This window comes from Bufo bufo, chromosome 5, assembly GCF_905171765.1.
Source record: "Bufo bufo chromosome 5, aBufBuf1.1, whole genome shotgun sequence".
Lineage (NCBI taxonomy): Eukaryota > Metazoa > Chordata > Amphibia > Anura > Bufonidae > Bufo > Bufo bufo.
The window spans coordinates 557,745,337-557,761,456 of NC_053393.1; the positions used below are offsets into that span (position 1 = coordinate 557,745,337).

The 16,120-nt window shown below is 46.0% G+C and overlaps 1 protein-coding gene across 1 annotated transcript in view; it reads right to left on the reverse strand.

The window, feature by feature from the left end:
* LOC121000844 (gastrula zinc finger protein XlCGF26.1-like) overlaps window positions 1–16,120 on the reverse strand; it is a 96,519-nt gene that overhangs the window by 12,367 nt on the left and 68,032 nt on the right. Inside the window, exon 4 of the mRNA XM_040431562.1 lies at window positions 2,304–3,280. Coding sequence (XP_040287496.1) covers window positions 2,318–3,280 — 963 coding nt within the window. The 3' untranslated portion in view covers window positions 2,304–2,317. The remainder of the gene's footprint in view (window positions 1–2,303; window positions 3,281–16,120) is intronic.

A 16,120-nucleotide genomic window follows, 5' to 3' on the forward strand; every position in this document is an offset into this window, starting at 1 on the left:
TTTTGTGAGGGAGGTTGTTTTTGACCCTGTCACATGGGGCCCCCCCACCCTCCTCTACCCTTGTGCCTTATGTTATTCTAATTTTGTCATTTGATTATGTCTCAATAAAATTACATATATTTTATATGTTCGTTTTCTCATCTTTTTGGGGTAATTGGTTTGGTTCGTTTGTTGGCTCCTTCCTGTAAAATATGCCATGAATTTCCATATTTTTTCTTGCTATCATTTATAGCGAGAAGACTCTGCTTTGTTATAAAAATATTGCATGTATATTGAAGCAGGAATTAAAAGAAAATATCAGTATATTCAGAAGTGTAGTTACAGCTGTTATAATTGTAGATCTTAAAGGGGTTGTGCAAGAATGAGGGGGTTTGGCAAACTCCTCCACTTTACTGGATCTGTAAAGGGAAGATTACTTACCTGCTTCCTGGCGCTGGCTCTCCGCTCCTTCTATTCCAAGCCTGCAATGCTCGGCTGGACTCATCTGGTTTGGCATTGCCACAGCCGACACTGGCCACGACAGAGATCGGGCCCCCCCACCCTCCTCTACCCTTGTGCCTTATGTTATTCTAATTTTGTCATTTGATTATGTCTCAATAAATTACATAAATTTTATATGTGCGTTTTCTTATCTTTTTGGGGTAATTGGTTTGGTTAGTTTGTTGGCTCGGTATAGTATTCTAGACCCCAGTGTTATATATACAGTCGTGGCCAAAAGTTTTGAGAATTACATAAATATTGGAAATTGGAAAAGTTGCTGCTTAAGTTTTTATAATAGCAATTTGCATATACTCCAGAATGTTATGAAGAGTGATCACATGAATTGCATAGTCTTTCTTTGCCATGAAAATTTACTTAATCCTAAAAAAAACTTTCCACTGCATTTCATTGCTGTCATTAAAGGACCTGCTGAGATCATTTCAGTAATCGTCTTGTTAACTCAGGTGAGAATGTTGACGAGCACAAGGCTGGAGATAATTATGTCAGGCTGATTGGGTTAAAATGGCAGACTTGACATGTTAAAAGGAGGGTGATGCTTGAAATCATTGTTCTTCCATTGTTAACCATGGTGACCAGCAAAGAAACGCGTGCAGCCATCATTGCGTTGCATAAAAATGGCTTCACAGGCAAGGATATTGTGGCTACTAAGATTGCACCTCAATCAACAATTTATAGGATCATCAAGAACTTCAAGGAAAGAGGTTCAATTCTTGTTAAGAAGGCTTCCGGGCGTCCAAGAAAGTCCAGCAAGCGCCAGGATCGTCTCCTAAAGAGGATTCAGCTGCGGGATCGGAGTGCCACCAGTGCAGAGCTTGCTCAGGAATGGCAGCAGGAAGGTGTGAGCGCATCTGCACGCACAGTGAGGCGAAGACTTTTGGAAGATGGCCTGGTGTCAAGAAGGGCAGCAAAGAAGCCACTTCTCTCCAAAAAAACACATCAGGGACAGATTGATCTTCTGCAGAAAGTATGGTGAATGGACTGCTGAGGACTGGGGCAAAGTCATATTCTCTGATGAAGCCTCTTTCCAATTGTTTGGGGCATCTGATAAAAGGCTTGTCCGGAGAAGAAAAGGTGAGCGCTACCATCAGTCCTGTGTCATGCCAACAGTAAAGCATCCTGAGACCATTCATGTGTGGGGTTGCTTCTCATCCAAGGGAGTTGGCTCACTCACAATTTTGCCCAAAAACACAGCCATGAATAAATAATGGTACCAAAACACCCTCCAACAGCAACTTCTTCCAACAATCCAACAACAGTTTGGTGAAGAACAATGCATTTTCCAGCACGATGGAGCACCGTGCCATAAGGCAAAAGTAATAACTAAGTGGCTCGGGGATCAAAACGTTGACATTTTGGGTCCATGGCCTGGAAACTCCCCAGATCTTAATCCCATTGAGAACTTGTGGTCAATCCTCAAGAGGCGGGTGGACAAACAAAAACCCACTAATTCTGACAAACTCCAAGAAGTGATTATGAAAGAATGGGTTGCTATCAGTCAAAAATTGGCCCAGAAGTTGATTGAGAGCATGCCCAGTCGAATAGCAGAGGTCCTGAAAAAGAAGGGCCAACACTGCAAATACTGACTCTTTGCATAAATGTCATGTAATTGTCGATAAGTCTTTGAAACGTATGAAGTGCGTGTAATTATATTTCACTACATCACAGAAACAACTGAAACAAAGATCTAAAAGCAGTTTAGCAGCAAACTTTGTGAAAACTAATATTTGTGTCATTCTCAAAACTTTTGGCCACGACTGTACATACAATGCGAGTTCGTTTTTCTTATAGGTTGGTCTAAATATTTTACAGGAAGGATTTAGAATTGGTTTTTTACTGTGTGAATTCTATGATGTTGAACAAGAGATGATTTTTGAGTAAAACATTTGCCACATTCTGTACACGAAAATGGCTTCTCTCCTGTGTGAATTCTCTGATGTCTCTCAAGACTTGATTTCTCAGTAAAAGATTTTCTACATTCTGAACATGAATACGGCTTGTCCCCTGTGTGAATTCTCTGGTGGCTCTGAAGATGTGCTTTCCGAGTAAAAGATTTTCCACATTCTGAACAAGAAAATGGCTTCTCTCCTGTGTGAATTCTCTGATGGCTCTTTAGAGATGATTTCTCAGTAAAACATTTCCTACATTCTGAACATGAATATGGCTTGTCTCCTGTGTGAATTTTCTGATGGCTCTTTAGAGATGATTTCTGAGTAAAACTTTTTCCACATTCTGAACATGAAAACGGCTTCTCTCCTGTGTGAATTCTATGATGGCTTGCAAGAAATGATTTATGAGTAAAACATTTGCCACATTCTGAACATGAATACGGCTTCTCCAATGTGTGAATTTGCCGATGTCTCTCAAGACTTGATTTCTCAGTAAAAGATTTTCTACATTCTGAACATGAATACGGATTGTCCCCTGTGTGAATGCTCTGGTGGCTCTGAAGTTGACATTTCCGAGTAAAAGATTTACCACATTCTGAACATGAAAATGGCTTCTCTCCTGTATGAATTCTCTGATGGCTCTCAAGATTTGATTTCTCAGTAAAAGATTTCCTACATTCTGAACATGAATACGGCTTGTCCCCTGTGTGAATTCTCTGGTGGCTCTGAAGATGTGCTTTCCGAGTAAAAGATTTTCCACATTCTGAACATGAAAACGGCTTCTCTGCTGTGTGACTTCTTTGATGTAGAAGAAGAACTGACTTTCTAGTAAAGGATTTCGCACATTCTGAACACAAAAACGGCTTCTCTCCTGTGTGAATTCTATGATGGCTCTCAAGACTTGATTTCTCAGTAAAAGATTTCCTACATTCTGAACATGAAAACGGCTTCTCTCCTGTGTGAATTCGCTGATGGGTTTCAAGATGTGCTTTATTCGTAAAACATTTTCCACATTCTGAACATAAAAATGGCTTCTCTCCTGTGTGATGTCTTTGATGCTGAAGAAGGCCTGATTTCCAAGAAAAACATTTGCCACATTCTGAGCATGAATACGGCTTTCTCTGAGCTCTTTGGGTTCCAGAACATCTTCTGCGAGTTTCATTCTGAGTAAGAGTATGTGATGAATTAGAAGATTGGACTTGTTTTAAAGGATGAGATGATAGATTTTTGCTGTGAAGGTCTGAGGGTACATCTGGGATAATGGCACGCTCTTCATATGTATCTGATATGACACGTGGATCATCTGCATTATAATATGTAGATATGAGATGCTTCTCCAAGCGCCCAGTACAGTCATCTACCAAGAACAAAACATTTTTAAAATTATTTTTGAAAATTATTGAAGGCAGCTATCAAAATTCATAACTGACAAGAGAGGCTAGAGGGTGCTGTCCAATTGTGTCATGTGACCCCACACCTGAAAGCAGAATGACCCTAAGTACATAGAAGGGTCAGGCAAGAAGAACAAAGCTGTTACAACAGGCAAGAGTCAGGCAATCATATGCACAGGTTTCTCACATCCTGGAAATCAATCATCTAACACAGGGATGCTCAATCTGCGGCCTTCCAGCTGTTGCAAAGCTACAACTCCCAGCATGCCCTAATAGCTGTAGGCTGTCCAGGCATGCTGGGAGTTGTAGTTTTGCAACAGTTGGAGGGCCGCAAGTTGGGCATCTGTGATCAAACAGAATACTGCGAAAAAGATTCTTTGCCCGGCGTCAGAAGGAGGAGGAGACGCTGCCCCAGTCCATGAACAGCATACAACAATTGATGGCAATGTTACAGCAGAAGGAATAAGGGGCCAAGTCCATAACCAATACTGATGCTGCGATGTGGGACCAGTTTGGGTTATATCTCAGAAATCAACCATGGCAAAAGAAACCGGTGTGAGAAACTCATAGTTACATTGCCTTAAGAGAGGACACAGGTTCATCAACTTTAATCTATTTTGATCAACTCAAGTGAGAACCTGAACGGACTATACACCAGTTGTTGAAGGCAGAAATAACCTTAGGAAAAAAGAAGCAAGCCAACTGAAAAATTGAATAACTGACTCTAGCATTATAACAATAAGTCATTGTATGCAACAGAGGTGTCAGGAGGGTTAGGAAACCTACCCCCTATTAGAGGTATGGCAGCCCAATTCTCACAATTTTTCAGATGAAGCCAGAAGGTACCCGGGGCCTGTATGGACGACACGTGTTGACACCTTGTACATTCATAATTTGGACACCAGAATCCAGTGAAGTCCAGAGTGTATGTGACATGAGTCCTGTGAAATGCTGCACAGAGGGACACCAGGACACGTCCAGGAGATTCATGGAAGAGACCTGTCCCCCTGATACTACTGAGCAAGTCCTGGAGAGTCACAGCGCAGACCTGAGGGAGTCGCTACCACCTTAGTGTAATGGGCTAGGATCAGCAGGAACATTCCTACTGCGTCATCTTCTCCTGTCTACTAGTATGTTTGGGGCAGTTTCTATGTATTATACAGTAGCGGATCTCTTGCTCAGCCGACCTCTCTTCTGTAGCTCACCTTGTTTGGAGAGGAGCTCCTGACTGGTTAGCCTCGCTGTAAATATTCCTAGTTTCTGCAGGGGGCTGCTGTTTATAGTGTAAGCTCTGTGCTTTCGAATCCAGTAATCCTTTTATTTTCTAGTATCTCTCCTAGTTTTCTTCATCTGTGTAGTTTTGTTCTTATAGTTTGTCCAGTCTTTACCTCTAATTCTTGTAGTCTGTGTGTGTGGTTGGGGGGAGGGGATGTTCCATGTTTCAGTCTGTCCTGCCTTGATTCTAGTTCAGCTCTGCTCAGTTTGGGTTGGGTCTTAGTGTCCTCCTGTTGTCTGTTTTAAGGGCAATTCACACATCCGCAATACACCCGGCCCGCACTCCCTTTTCTTGTCCGCAGCTGCGGACCGGAAGTTCAGAGCCCCGCTCCGGAAATGCAGCTGCGGAGAGCACATAGTGTGCTCTCGGCATTCATTCTGTCCACATAAAGAATGAATGGGTCTGCACCCGTTCCGCAGAATACGGACATACGGACGTGTGAATGGACCCTTAGAGATTAGGATTTTTCATAGGAATGTCTTAAGGGACAGTTAGGGTCAGTGATGTCTGGTATTAGGGTCAGCATGTAAGGACAAATCTAGGGAAAGATCCAGTCAGTGCCACATATTTTCTGTTCAGTCATCCGTTCACCATATAACCACCATCATCTGTCTCTTCCATTGTCTGATTACCATCCCCATCCTGGTCCAGTCATCTACTGATGAGTTCCTATCTCCTGACTTTCTTCTTACCTGCTTGTGCTGTGATATGTGCTTTGTATTACACAGTTTGGCCCTACTGTAAGTCCTGGGGGTATCTGAGTACTGGAGGACACTGTTAGGACCTGGGGAAGGCGCCTGCTATAGGGGAAGTCCAATTCAGGGTCATTATGGTTACAGACTTATCTCTGCTTCATTTAGTGGTCACTACTCACCTGGGCTCTTATCTGTAGGGATCTCCTCCTTGTATTCCTCATCACTCCACACATCTGTCTCTGTAGGAACCTCCTCCTTGTATTCCTCATCGCCCCTCACATCTGTCTCTGTAGGAATCTCCTCCTTGTATTCCTCATCGCCCCTGACATCTGTCTCTGTAGGAATCTCCTCCTTGTATTCCTCATCGCCCCTGACATCTGTCTCTGTACCATTAATATTGTTCAGATCTTCCTGATTCAAAATGTGTGAAACAAATATTGTGAATAACAGGACAGTCGGACAAGTTGAGTGGAATGTTTTAGATGCCTACAAAAGATCATTAAAAGAGTTATCCAACTTTAAACTTGTGTAATAGACCCCTTCAGAGAGGCGGACCCCCGGTGGAGTTCATACTTACTTGGTCCCTGCCTCTATGTTCTGGCTTCATTGCTCCACTGTCGACTCTGCAGGTGCTGTGTCTGTGGAAATCAACACACTGTTGACAGGGGGGCGGGGGTGGAGATAGATGGGGGGCAGGTGCTCCCCTGCCCAGTTAACTGGATGTTGATTCTCAGAGACCCGGGATCTGCAGAGGTGCCCATGTATCGATGGAGCTGGAACCCACCAGCAGGGATCAGGTAAGTATGAATCCAGCCACTCTGAAGGGGTCTGTTAAATAATTAGGATGGATAACCTCTTTATAGGGATTATCCCACAAATTATGAAGTAGGAATTCTACCAGCGACTGGTTTCTCTGGAGTCCGACATGACAGCACCACATGGAGATTGCCCTTCTAGTCTTCTGCAGGGACAGGAACACAGAGAGGTTACAAGGCCCCTCTCACCATCTCCCTCTAGTGTTTTCTGAAATACTACACCAGGATGGATGCAACTAAATATGTATTTACTCATTACCATTGACACCACATGGAGCGATACCAGATAAGCATGTGGTTGGGGGAGAAGGGAGTCTGGGTCAAATCTCTCAAGGGTTAACTCCTGATTGTATTAGATGTCCAGTCTGTAATAAAGCTTGCAAATCTGATCAGTAGATGCCTCTGCTCTCTCTGCCCATGGAACGAAAAAGGCCCTGGTGTGATTGGCTTTAATTCCATCTGGACCAGGAACTCTTTGCGAATTACAGAATTATTGAATTGCAGTCTTCAGACACCTTCTTCTCCTTGTTCCTTCCTGAGAACTGTATGAACAGATTTGGATCTTATCTCCAGGATCTCAATGGGCATCAAAATATTTCCTATTAATCTTTTGACATCTAAGATGTGGAACCACCATTGTGAGGGGATGCATTGAAAAGATGGAAAAAACATCTCTTGGTTAAGGTGAAAAGCTGAGGCAATTTTAGGGAGAAAGGCCGGATAAACTTTTAGGATGATCTTATTGAAATCTTTGAGGTAAGACTCACGGATGCAAAGGGGCTGTAATTTCCCGACCCTACGGGCCAAGGTAATGGCATCTGGGAAAACTGTTTTAAGGGACAAGAATCTCAAACTCAACTCCTCAAGAGTATCGCAGAGACCCCTGAAGTTAGGTCCCAAAGGGGATTGGACAGTTTTAGGGCCGGTCTGATCCAGGATGTAGCCTTAATGAACATTTTGATCCATCTATAGTCTGCAAGGGGAAGGTCCAGAAAACAACCCAGGGCTGAGATCTGTACCTTTAGGCTCCTGGGTCTAATGCCATTATCATCATATCCTGTCACACTTCGGTGGGTGCGTGTGGGAGGATAGGTTGGGGGGGGGGACACCACACCGAGCGTAGGAGGGACAGGGGTGAGGGAATAAAACCTGAAAACTAGGGAAAGAGCAGGGCACCTCCGAAAGCAACCCTAATCAAAGTCCTGACTATCCGACAGGCTGTTCACCCACCTGAACAGCCTGCCGCTAATGTAAAAGTAGCCTGAAAAGGGACCGAACATTCAGATTCGTACCAGGAGCAAAATCTCTTTCAAATCTCCCTGTAAACTGGTGAGGAAACTTCCTTGGGACTCTGCTGTAAGGTAGATATTACTCTGACAATCCCTGAATTTTGAGGATTTCCCTCTCAGGATTCAAGCTTTCAGGATTTCTGCATCTGGACCTTTCGATACAGAAGAGGGCCCTGGAGAAGAACAATATTTTAACTTAGATAAAGAGGTTCTGGGTCTTCCAGAAATAAATACTTCAGGATCGGGAACCAGCTGTGCTTTGGACAGAATTAAGTAATTTGAATGACACTGGTTGCTTTTAACCATATATTCTTCAGGACGGCCGGAATAAAAGGAAAAGGAGGAAATGAGCATGCTAGGCCCATATTCTATTCCTGAGCACCTCATCCCTTTTTGCTGGTATCCATAGGGACTTACATTCCAAAGAATCCCTCATTACAGGTTTTCTGGGAAAGTCCACGAAAGTAAAGCCCGTGTTCTCACTCTGGGAAGAAGAATTGTTTGGTTGAGGCAGTAAGAATCCATTTCTGGAGAGAACAGATGTGAAACTGGCTCCAAAGAACTGTGGAGATGCAGAAGGTCATTAGGCCCAAGATGTTCATAGCTTCCTTTAATAAGCAGTGGCACTTTCTCAAGAAGACTGATAATAAACCCCTGTATCATCTCATGTTTGAGAATCGGCAGAAATGAGTGTTTGTCAAGAAAAATCTCCCTGGTGTCTGGAGAGAAAATCTGGATTCTGCCATCAAGAGAAAATTGTCCAAACTATGGAACTATAATGACATTTCTTTCTCTGAGGAAGGCCAGGATCTCTACTACCAGGTTTCTGAAAAGTCATTGGGCAGAGGGCTCTGAGTGCCGCCTCTGGCACCCGTGCCATAGGTTCGCCACCACTGATCTAGGCTGTTCTGACTTTTAGGAAATGTTGGGCGCACTGGTTATGTTAGTGCAGGTAGAGTTACCAAGCTCCGGACAGCCCAGACAGACTACCAGTAGAGAGGATCGTGTGATCTACCGACAGGAATGAGCAGCTCCCATAGTTTTGTTGTCCACCACCTAGACACAGGTGGCCCCTTAATTACACCCTCATCTCTGCCCAGACCTTTTCCAGACATTCAGCAGAAGGAAATCTGACATCATGGCATCCATTATGTGTCCTCCCATTGACAGTCAGCTACTGTAATCTTCGTTTGCAGGGATGTCCTGATTGGGAAACCTGGACTACTACAGACTGGAACCGTATCGTCTTTAGTGACAATTCTAGGTCCTCTTTGGGTTCCAGTATGGAGGTCTCCTGGTGAGCGCTTCAATCCTTTGCTATGGAGCGACATACTGCCCTAACTGCTGGTGTTATGATGGTGGGAGCCATCGTATACGACAGTCGGTGACCCCTAGTAGTGGTCCGAGGGGCACTAACAGCTCAGCGATATGTGCAGGACATCCTGCCGCCACATGTGTTCTTCTCAGCATTTTACAGCTGGATATGCTCGCCTGCGCACAGCGAGGCTTCCCCAGGAAGGTCTCCTCCTGTTTTATTACCTATAAAGCATTTATGGGAACAGCTAAAATGCGAGCTTCAACAACCTATGAGTGTGCAGGATCTACAGGAGCATCTGTAACATCTGTGGGCAAATGTACCCTAGGATACCATACCAAACATGTATGTCTCCTTGCCCAACCGTATCTCATCCATCTTGTATCCGGGCTAGAGGCCGTATCTCATCTTGTATCCGGGCTAGAGGTCGTATCTCATCTTGTATCCGGGCTAGAGGCCGTATCTCATCTTGTATCCGGGCTAGAGGCAGCCTAACAGGGTCCTAAAACCTCCTTGGAATTGGACAATTTTCGCCAATAAATGTCTCAATTTCTGTAATATTGGGATCCCTTACATTTATCATCATTACAGTCACACTGTGAAAGTTCATCCCAACATCTCCTTCTTGGTGCAGGATTTTTGGTCAATGAGTGTATATACAGATGGGCTCTTACCACTCATGTTCTCATAAAGCTCCTCCCCTTTTCCTCCAGGAGAGTCTCTTGGACGGATACGAGTCCTGAACCTGGGGACTCAAGCCGTCAGACGCTCCACACTGCCTGCCAGGACCTTCTGATGACAAAGCCAGAGCTCAAATAGAGAAGCAACATCCCCGACATCAAACCTGATGGGAAGGGTCCCTTCAGATGGACATGACCATCCCATACAGCCGATTTGAGAAGGTCTAGAAAGGGTCTGGGATGGGCTAGGGGACCCCTACCATGGAAGGAGAGGGAAGAAACCCCCATACAACCCTAGTAAAGATCCTACAATTTGATAGAACAGGAAAATTCCACTCAGGAATCCTCTCTGCACCTGTCCTTTGTAGAGACAGGAAGAGCACTGGAGGCTGGAGCGGCCTATTGACTTCTCTGTGTTCTAGTCCCTACAGAAGAACAGAAGGACAACCTACATATGGTGCTGTCATGGAGAACGTCCTGGAAAAATTTATCTGGAGTAGTGCATACAACACTTAAGCACCTGCATCTCCCAGGAGTGCGCTGCAGCCAGCTCTCCCTAAGCCTCCCCCCCCCCTTTAATTATCATGACAACCACAAATGACCCGACAACAGTCGTCGTCTGAGCCTAATGGCTGCAGGTCTCCCAGAGGCTGGACCTAGATATTAGATGGCGGCTCACAGCCAATAATCTTGTACACATGCATCCTCAGCACGGCCGGACATGCTGCAGGTGGTTTCCATGGAGATCGGCTTCTACCAGACGCGTCCGGACTCGTTCCTCTCGGAGACATAAACCTATTGGTTCCTTATTCCCACCAGTGGTCTCCATAGTTAGAGACTTTTAGTAAGAAGCAGAGAACATGGAGCGTCTGTGGTCGGCTGTAATCACGCCATCACCAGCTCATTACACCAGTATAAACCAAGAATAGTACTGGATAAAACAAGGCGTCCTCCTACAGAGGAGGAGACATCTTCATTACCTGACCGTCCTGTGGAAGGAGAGGATGCGGACATCTCTCTGGTGTTGTCCTCTGACTGGATCTCTCTGCAGGAGACACAGAGACTGGACTCAGACTTTACAGACAGAGAATTCCAGGACATTTGTATTTAGTCCTGTCCGTTACCTGGAGATGTGAGGGGGTGGTCCTCCTCCATCATCACCTCCTTGTACAGACCCTTGTGTCCTTCTAAATACTCCCACTCCTCCATGGAGAAATAGACAGCGACATCCTGACACCTTATAGGAACCTGACAACACAATGACACCGTCATCACCCAGACCCCTCCAGTGCTGTGACTGTATAATGTCCCAGCATTCCCGGCGGTGTCACCTCTCCAGTCAGCAGCTCCATCATCTTGTGGACGACTTCTAGGATCTTCTCATTGTTCTTCTCATGTATCAGATTACTAGACGTCTTCTTCACCCTGGAGTAATCCTGTTCATTGAAGACATAATAATAAATGTCACCATGTACATTCCAGAGTCCATCACTTCTACAGCCATGTCCACCTGTAATTACCATAGATAATGGTGTAATGTGACATCATCAGAACCTCTCACCTCTCCAGTCACATCACCTGTAATTACCATAGATAACGATGTAATGTGACATCAGAACCTCTCACCTCTCCAGTCACATCACCTGTAATTACCATAGATAACGATGTAATGTGACATCATCAGAACCTCTCACCTCTCCAGTCACATCACCTGTAATTACCATAGATAATGGTGTAATGTGACATCAGAACCTCTCCAGTCACATCCCCTGTAATTACCATAGATAATGATGTAATGTGACATCATCAGAACCTCTCACCTCTCCAGTCACATCCCCTGTAATTACCATAGATAATGGTGTAATGTGACATCATCAGAACCTCTCACCTCTCCAGTCACATCACCTATAATTACCATAGATAATGATGTAATGTGACATCATCAGAACCTCTCACCTCTCCAGTCACATCCCCTGTAATTACCATAGATAATGGTGTAATGTGACATCATCAGAACCTCTCACCTCTCCAGTCACATCACCTGTAATTACCATAGATAATGATGCAATGTGACATCATCAGAACCTCTCCTCTCCAGTCACATCCCCTGTAATTACCATAGATAATGATGTAATGTGACATCATCAGAACCTCTCACCTCTCCAGTAAGCAGGAAGAGTATCTCTAGGGTAAGATCTAACATCCTCTCCGCCATCTTGTCCCCGTCTCCATCCATTATCTGGTACTGATGATGTCATCGGACAATCCTATATCACAGGAACCTGATTGGAAGAAGAGGAGTCAATGTAGAATCCGCATGAAATCCCATAGAAATGCTTATAATGACCGGAGATGATGAGGGACATTTGGGAGAAATCAGAGATGAGGTCTTCTCTCTATTGTCTGGACTGATGACTACAAGATCTCGTGAGGGCAGTTCCTCCATGTTTGAGGTGACAGCAGTGTAAAGTATGGTGCACCCCGACACTGGCAGCAGTGGTGATACCCAGGGCTGTGGAGTCGAGGAGTCGGAGGCAATTTTGGGTACCTGGAGTCGGAGGCGGCAAAAAATGAACCGACTCCTACTAGATTTAAATTGGAAATTTTTTTTTAAAAAAAACAAAGTTTAAATGTCCCAATTCACAAAAAGTTATAATTAATTACCGTATTTTTCGCCCTATAAGACGCACCTAGGTTTTTGAGGAGGTAAATAAGAAAAAAAATATTTTGAACTAAAAGGTGTGCTTTTGGTGGGTTTTGAACTAATGGTGGTCTGTGGGTGGCACAGTTATGGGGGCATCTGTGGGTGGCACAGTTATGGGGGCATCTGTGGGTGGCACAGTTATGGGGGCATCTGTGGGTGGCACAGTTATGGGGGCATCTGTGGGGGGCACAGTTATGGGGGCATCTGTGGGTGGCACAGTTATGGGGGCATCTGTGGGTGGCACAGTTATGGGGGCATCTGTGGGTGGCACAGTTATGGGGGCATCTGTGGGTGGCACAGTTATGGGGGCATCTGTGGGTGGCACAGTTATGGGGGCATCTGTGGGTGGCACAGTTATGGGGGCATCTGTGGGTGGCACAGTTATGGGGGCATCTGTGGGTGGCACAGTTATGGGGCATCTGTGGGTGGCACAGTTATGGGGGCATCTGTGGGTGGCACAGTTATGGGGGCATCTGTGGGTGGCACAGTTATGGGGGCATCTGTGGGTGGCACAGTTATGGGGGCATCTGTGGGTGGCACATATATAGCATCTTATCTTATGTGTCATCCACAGATCCCCCATAACAGTGTCCCTGTGTAGTGAATGGGGGCCGACATCTGTTTCTGTAATGGCAGCGGGGCCCGGTGCCCGCTTCATTCATAAAGCAGGCGGCGCAGGCGCGTGACGTAGTGAGCTACGCTACTGGATCCCCCCACTGCCCCGTCCTGGATCCCCCCACTGCCCCATCCTGGATCCCCCCACTGCCCCGTCCTGGATCCCCCCACTGCCCCGTCCTGGATCCCCCCACTGCCCCGTCCTGGATCCCCCCACTGCCCCGTCCTGGATCCCCCCACTGCCCCGTCCTGGATCCCCCCACTGCCCGGTCTCCAGCAGAAGATCAGCGCAGGAGAAGGAAGCGGCTTCCTGGCCAGTACTTCTGTGGTAATGACACGTACGTGGCCTTTCTTTCCTTCAAGGAATGTATAAAATACAGTCACATATTAAATACAGAGGAGTCGGAAGTAGAGTTGTTGCGATACCAAATTTTTGATTCGGTTTTAATACCATGAAAAAGTATTGCGATACTCGATAACACGCGAAAAAAATAAACCAAAATAGCCACGTACATTCCGCATTTTAAAAAAAAAGCGAATCGCGCAGTTTTTTTTTTTTTTTTTTCGGCGTTCACCGCATAGATTTTTTTTAAAATATATTTTAATAGTTTGGACTTTTCTGACGTGGAGATATGTAATATGTTTATTATTTATACATTTTATATGTGAAATTTGTAAAAGGGGGTGATTTATACTTAATATTTTGGTGGGGGGGTTTAATTTTATTATTTTTTTACACTTTTTATTTAATAACTATTTCCCCCCTTAGGGGCCAGAACCTGGGATCTTTCATCCCTTGTCCTATTCACCCTGTGACAGCTCTATCAGGGTGAATAGGACTTGCTCTGTGCACACAGCATCAGGGATGTTACCATGGCAGCCAGGGCTTCAGTAGCGTCCTGGCTGTCATGGTAACCAATCGGAGCCCCAGGATTACACTGCTGGGGCTCCGATCAGAAGCTGCCACTACACCACCAATGAGGGGGAGGGGAGAGGACCCTGTGGCCACTGCCACCAATGATTTTAATACTGGGGGGTTGAGAGGAGCGGGTCCATGATTTTATTGGGATGGGGGGTTGAGGGGTGGGGCGCACGGTGCCACCAATGATAATTAAAGGAGGCGGGTACTGGCAGATCAGCGGCAGTTAACCCCTCAGGTGCCGCACCTCCCTGTCAGGGGCAGGGTGCCGGCAATGCGATTCTGCTGCCGGCACCCGCCTCCTGTATTATGTGTTAAAGACGTGGGTCCAGACTTTCAGTATTAGGCTACACAGAGCGGCGCCCAGCGATGTCCCAGCACTTATGGTTATTCCTGGGCGCTCGCCCGCTGTGCCCCATTACTGTCTCCTCTGCTGCTCCACATGCTAATTACTATCGGAGCGATGGGGAGGAGACATCAGCTTCTCTAGTGGGCGTTCCTTCTTCCTGCGCTGCGATTGGACAGCGCTACAGCCAGGGAGAAGGAACGCCCACTAGTGAAGCTGATGTCTCCTCCCCATCGCTCCGATAATAATTAGCATGATATGGAGCAAAAGAGGAGACAGTAATGGAGCACTGCAGGCGAACGGAGCGGCGCCCAGGAATAATGGTGAGTGCTGAGACATCGCTGGGCGCCGCTCTGTGTAGGAAAAGTAGTGTATCATTGGTAGCGCAGTGCGCCCGCCCCTCCTCCGCCCCTCTCTTCTCATTGGTGGCAGCACAGGGGGGAGGGAGGACAGCTTCCTTCTCCCCGTGCTGCTGAGGGAACATGAGCGCGCCAACCGCAGCGCAGCCCAGTATCGATAAAATGGAAATCCCGGTATCTTATCAATAACGGGACAAAAGTATCAATTGGGTATCGAAATTTCGATACCCGCAACAACCCAACAGAATACACTGCACTACTGTGACAACCACCCGCCAATCCCGTTGTACTATGCCACAGAAATTTCGATACCCGCAACAACCCTAGTCGGAAGTACAAAAAACTGAGGAGTCGGAGTCAGAGCATTTATCTACCGACTCCACAGCCCTGGTGATACCAGTAATGTAAACCATTATGGCCACAGTGGTCATGTGACACTTATACTGGTATCACTGCTGGGATACATTCTCATAACATGGACGTCTATGAGAGAGGATGACCACTGCTGGAGACACTGGTGGACGCCTCCCAGGTCCCTCTCCGGCAGAGACTTCAGTGTCCCCGACGTCAGGAGAGCAGCGCATGCGCAGGATGTCAGTGCGGCCTGTGACTGACAGAATACACTGCACTACTGAAGCATCAACTGCCACAATACACTGCACTACTGAAGCGTCGACTGCCACAATACACTGCACTACTGAAGCATCAACTGCCACAATACACTGCACTACTGAAGCGTCAACTGCTACAATACACTGCACTACTGAAGCGTCAACTGCCACAATACACTGCACTACTGAAGCGTCAACTGCCACAATACACTGCACTACTGAAGCGTCAACTGCCACAATACACTGCACTACTGAAGCGTCAACTGCTACAATACACTGCACTACTGAAGCATCAACTGCCACAATACACTGCACTACTGAAGCATCAACTGCCACAATACACTGCACTACTGAAGCGTCAACTGCCACAATACACTGCACTACTGAAGCGTCAACTGCTACAATACACTGCACTACTGAAGCATCAACTGCCACAATACACTGCACTACTGAAGCATCAACTGCCACAATACACTGCACTACTGAAGCGTCAACTGCCACAATACACTGCACTACTGAAGCGTCGACTGCCACAATACACTGCACTACTGAAGCATCAACTGCCACAATACACTGCACTACTGAAGCGTCAACTGCTACAATACACTGCACTACTGAAGCGTCAACTGCCACAATACACTGCACTACTGAAGCGTCAACTGCCACAATACACTGCACTACTGAAGCGTCAACTGCCACAATACACTGCACTACTGAA